Source organism: Monoraphidium neglectum (genome assembly GCF_000611645.1).
Source record: "Monoraphidium neglectum strain SAG 48.87 unplaced genomic scaffold scaffold04412, whole genome shotgun sequence".
In the NCBI taxonomy this organism is placed as follows: domain Eukaryota; kingdom Viridiplantae; phylum Chlorophyta; class Chlorophyceae; order Sphaeropleales; family Selenastraceae; genus Monoraphidium; species Monoraphidium neglectum.
The window spans coordinates 1-4,523 of record NW_014009217.1 but is presented as its reverse complement, the minus strand read 5'-3'; the positions used below and the strand labels follow the sequence as shown (position 1 = coordinate 4,523).

General features: G+C 70.1%; 1 protein-coding gene across 1 annotated transcript; it reads left to right on the top strand.

The window, feature by feature from the left end:
• Window positions 1–578: 578 nt before the first annotated feature.
• On the top strand, window positions 579–4,484 carry MNEG_14336 (hypothetical protein; the record flags this gene model as incomplete). The annotated part of the gene is made up of 9 exons (XM_014037192.1): window positions 579–588; window positions 874–1,274; window positions 1,620–1,703; window positions 1,916–2,025; window positions 2,243–2,408; window positions 2,860–2,961; window positions 3,234–3,648; window positions 3,819–3,942; window positions 4,262–4,484. The coding sequence occupies 9 exons, from the start codon at window positions 579–581 to the stop codon at window positions 4,482–4,484; spliced, it is 1,635 nt and encodes a 544-aa protein (XP_013892646.1).
• Between the last annotated feature and the right edge of the window lie 39 nt (window positions 4,485–4,523).

Genomic DNA, 4,523 nt, shown 5'->3' with positions numbered 1-4,523 from the left:
TGTCGGCGGCGGGGGCGGCGCCGTCGCCGCCGCAGAAGCGGGCGCAGGCGCAGGGGATGGCGCTGCCCCCAAGAAGAAGAAGCGGAAACTGGCGGAGGTGGGCGCCAAGGGTGACGCCAGGGCGCCGCAGCAGGGGCAGCAGCAGGGGCAGCAGCAGGCAGCTGCCCAGCAGGTGGGTCCCGGGGTTCAGGTGGCATTTTCCCACGCGCCACCCCCATGCAGCGGCGGCGGCAGCAGCAGCAGCGCAGCGCGTGCACGCCCCCCTGGATCTTCCCAATCGCCATGTTGCAGACTGCTGCCCCTTTCGCCCCCTGCTGCCTCCCTTTGCCCTCCCCCTTCTCTGCCCCGCGCCACCTCTCTGCCGCCGAGAACGCAAGGACCGCAGCCCTCTGCCAAATTTTGGCTGCCACCCGCCCTCCACAATCTGATATGCGGTGCTGCTCCGCGCGACCCGGCCCCCGCAGCCGCAGGCGCAGCCGCCGCCGTCGCAGAAGCCGCCCTTGCAAAAGCAGGCGCAGGGGCCGCAGGGGGCGCCTGCGGTGGCGGGCGGGGGGGCGGGCTCTGTCGCGATGCAAGCCATGATGCTGGGTGAGGCGCGGCAATGCTCTCTTGCTGATCATGTGATCTGAATGCTGCCATCGTGATCTGCAGGCTGACAGCTTGATCTGCCTGCTGACCTAATGATCTGCATACTGGTATGGTGATCTGCCTGCCACCTGTGAGGTCTTGAGCATTCAGCTCTAGTAGCGATTTTGACCAACTTCATGGTCGGCAGGCGTGTGCTTGGGTGTACTGCTTAGCAATCGTTTGCCATCTAGCCTGCCTCACTGCATCTGATTGAATCAGGATTCTGCCAACCGCCCTCCCGCACAGCCAAACAAGCAGCTGCCAAGCGCACCGCGGCCCCGCCGCCGTCCCCAGGCGCCAAGGCCGACGCCGGCGCCGGCGCCGCGGCGACACCAGCAGCTGCCTCTGCAGCCCCCGTCCCCGCGCCGTCGCCGGCGGCCGTGCCGGCCCTGCAGCGGCCCAAGCCAGCGCCGCCCGAGCGCGCGGTGGCGGCGGCGGCGGCCGCGCCGCTGAGCGGCGCGCCGCCGTCGGCGGCGACGAGCGCAGAGCCTGGCGCAGCCGCGGTCGCGGCCGCGGCGGGGGCGGCAGGGGCGGGGGCTGGGCCGGGGCCGGACGTCGCGTTTCGGCCGCCGCCGCTGCAGGGGGTGGACGGCCTGCCTCAGGAGCTGCGCGCGGCGCTGCAGGCGCTGCGCGACGCAGTGACTGGGGTGAGCGGACGCACCCATGCCCCTGCCGCGCGCGGCGCTGCGCCCAGGAGCCCGCATTCGTGTGGATGGACAGAGCGAGGGCGCATGCACGTGTGCATGTGCTTGTGATGGCGGGTGTCCTCACTGATGTGCGCGCACGCACACCCGCAAGCAAGCGAATCGCGTCCGCATTCACGCGCGACCCGTCGACTGCAATCGGGATCCCGGCGGCTGCTGCGCGCCTTGCAGAACGACTCCAGGCCACACACCCCTCAGCAGCCGCCCGCCGCTGGCTCGCCGGCGCCTCGAGATCCCACGCGCCTCTCCACCTGCCGCCCGAGCCTCTGATCCAACACCCCCCCCCAGGTGACGGTCTCGGCGGATCTGAAGCCCAAGGGCCGGCCGCTGGCCAAGCCTCTGCACAACGCGCTGTTCGCGGCCGCGTTCTTGGTGGGCGCACCACTCTTGTGGAAGACAGGGAGACGGCGGGACGGCCCTGCAACGCGGCCGCGCCTGCGCCGCAGTTGGTCGGGAGGCTGCAACGCAGCGAGCACGCGGAGCGCGCCCATGCAGCTCCCCTAAACACACGCACACTCTGCTCGGCGCGCGTGGACACACACACACACACACACACACACATACACACCTGGCTTCCCGTGCAGGCGCACCGGCTCGCGGCCTCCCAGGGGCGGCCCTCCCTCCCAGAGGAGACCGCGGCCGCCGCGGCCCCTCTGATCGCGCCCTTCTGGCGAGAGGCCACCCTCAGGCGCGGGTCCCCCAATGGGGCCGCCATTGGGGACGCCGCAGCTCTTCACCTGCACATGCATTCGTTCCGAGCGCCGGGGCACGGCGGGCATGCGCCGTGTCGCGAAGCAGCGCCATTGCCGCTTCCGAAGCGCCTGCGGCTGACCCATAGCCGCCACTTTGCAATCCTTTTCGACTCTCCTCTATTCACACGCGCACGCCACTGTTTCCTTTTGCATGCGCAGGCGCAAGGTAACGGTGGAGGCTGGCAAGCAGCTGCAGGACCTGGCGACAGCGCGGTCCGCCCTGATGACTAAAGTGGCGGAGATGGCGTCATCGCTGGGGCCGGGCGCGGGCGATGACGACTTTGAGGTGTCATGGCCAGAGGCGGCGCAGGACGCTTTGGTGCAGGTGGGCGGGGGTGGGGTGGAACGGCCTGGGTGCATTTTTTCAGTCTGTGGGGCACAAGCAAGCACTAAGCCTTTCGTGACATCAGGGACCTGCAATGCGCGGTCTGGGCAGCATGCATAGAGCGGCCCCGCGTCCCGGTCCCACCATGCAAGGGCGCCGCGCCCAAGGGGCCCGGGCACGGCCCGTTGCAGCTCGGTGCGGCGCTGGGTGTCCTGACGGCGGCGTGGTTGAGAAGGTGTGGGTGGTGCGTCACACGAGGGTCACCAAGTGCAGCCCGCGCTCACATTGCCCAGCTTTGCTGCCCTTGTCGTGAAGCCGCCGACCCGGTCGGCCCCCCAATCAACCCAGCTGCCTGGCCACCGCCAGCGCAGCAACCCAACGAAGCTCCCACCCCCCCACACACACATCCACACACACGCAGTGCCCACCCGCCCATCCGACCCGCCCCCAGGTGTGGGACGAGACGGCGGCGACGCACCCGGGCGGCGGCGACGCGGCGGCGGCCGCCCTGAAGGCGCTCCAGGATGACATAGTGGGAGCCCTGGGGACACAGGTGAGTGCGTTTGTTGTTGTTGCGTGTGTGCGTGTGCGTGCGTTTGTGCGTGTGTATGTTTTTTGGGGGGGGGGCTCCAACGAGGCGGGGTGCAGCGCGCCGTCGGCGGCGTGTTGATCAGATTGTCCCGGTTATCGCTCATGAAGGCTTATGACGCACGCCGGTGTTATCAGATATTCTACCTGCAAATTCGATATGTGGGGAGGAGACACGCGCTTGAAATGCGGCAGGCTGGAGGACACCTGAGTATGCCTTGGTTCCTTCAAACCCAGGTCATCACGGCGGACGAGGTTGCGGCGGTGTGCGCTAAAGCCAAGAAGCGGCAGAAAAAGGCGGCGGCGGAGAAAAGGGCCGCGGCTGCCGCCGCTGCGGCGGCCTCGGGCGGCGGCGAGGAGGGGGCAGCGGAGGCGGGGGCCGCGCAGGGGCCGCTGGCGCGGATGGGGTCTGCAGGAGCGGCCAGCACCCAAGTGCCACCGCACCCACCACCGCCGCTGCCGGCACAGCAGCAGCAGCAGCAGCAGCAGCAGCAGCAGCAGCAGCAGCAGCCGCAACCGCAAAAGCGGCAGCAAGAGGCGGCGGCGGCGCCCGCAGCAGATGACGACGCGCCCACATCGCCAACGGCCGGCGGCGCGCAAGCGGCGACGCAGGGAGCCGGCAGGAAGCTGGCCGGCTCATCAGGAGCCCACGGTGGGGCGGCTCACACACTGTTGAGGGTGCCTCCAGCACCCCAGGGCGGCAGCACCCCACCCTGCCCCGCCGCGCGTGCTCGTCAAAGGCGGCCAGCAGTGGCGCGGGACCCGCCTCTCCGCCCCCCCGCATCTCAAGCGCGCGACGCATTCGCTCCCGCTCCCGCGCAGAACCCATGTCGCCGCGCATGGCCGGCTGCATCGCGGCGGCGCGGCTCGCGGGCGTCGACGAGGCGGAGGCTCTCAAATGGTGGGGCACGATACGGGCGGGGACCATCGCGCAGCAAGTCTTCCGGTGAGGGCGCCGCTGAGCTGGCAGGGTGAAGGCCGGCCGTTGCATGGGGGACTCCTGGGCCGTGCCAACAGGCCTGCTGCTAGCCCTTGGCAGGCAGCTGCCGGGGTGTTGGTGGACAAGCTCGCTGGGAGCGGGCTTCGAGGCGGTTGGGTGCCTTGCGCAGGGTTGAGCGCGCGCGGTCGACGCACACCGTCAGGTGGGACGGGCCCAGAGGTGGCGGCAGCGGCCGGCCCCGGCCTGCCTGCCGCGTTGATCCGTGTTCATCGACGTCGCAGCCTCGCCTGCCCACCCCTGCACACCCCGGGGCCCTGTCTTGCAGTGTCCTGTGCCATGCCGGCCCCGGAGGCATGACGGCCAAGGAAATTGTGGCCCAGGGCTGCGGCGAGCTGGCCCTCGGCTGGGCAGACGCCCCCAAGCAGCGGCAGAGCATCGCCCAGGCGCTGCGCAGCGTGTCGCTGCAGGGGGTGGTGACCCACGTCGGTGGGTCGCTGTTGTGCGCGTGCGCGCGTGTGTGCGGGTCTGTGAGTGGACATGGCGTGTGAGTAGACACATGTGCGTGCGTGCGTGCGTGCGTGCGTGTG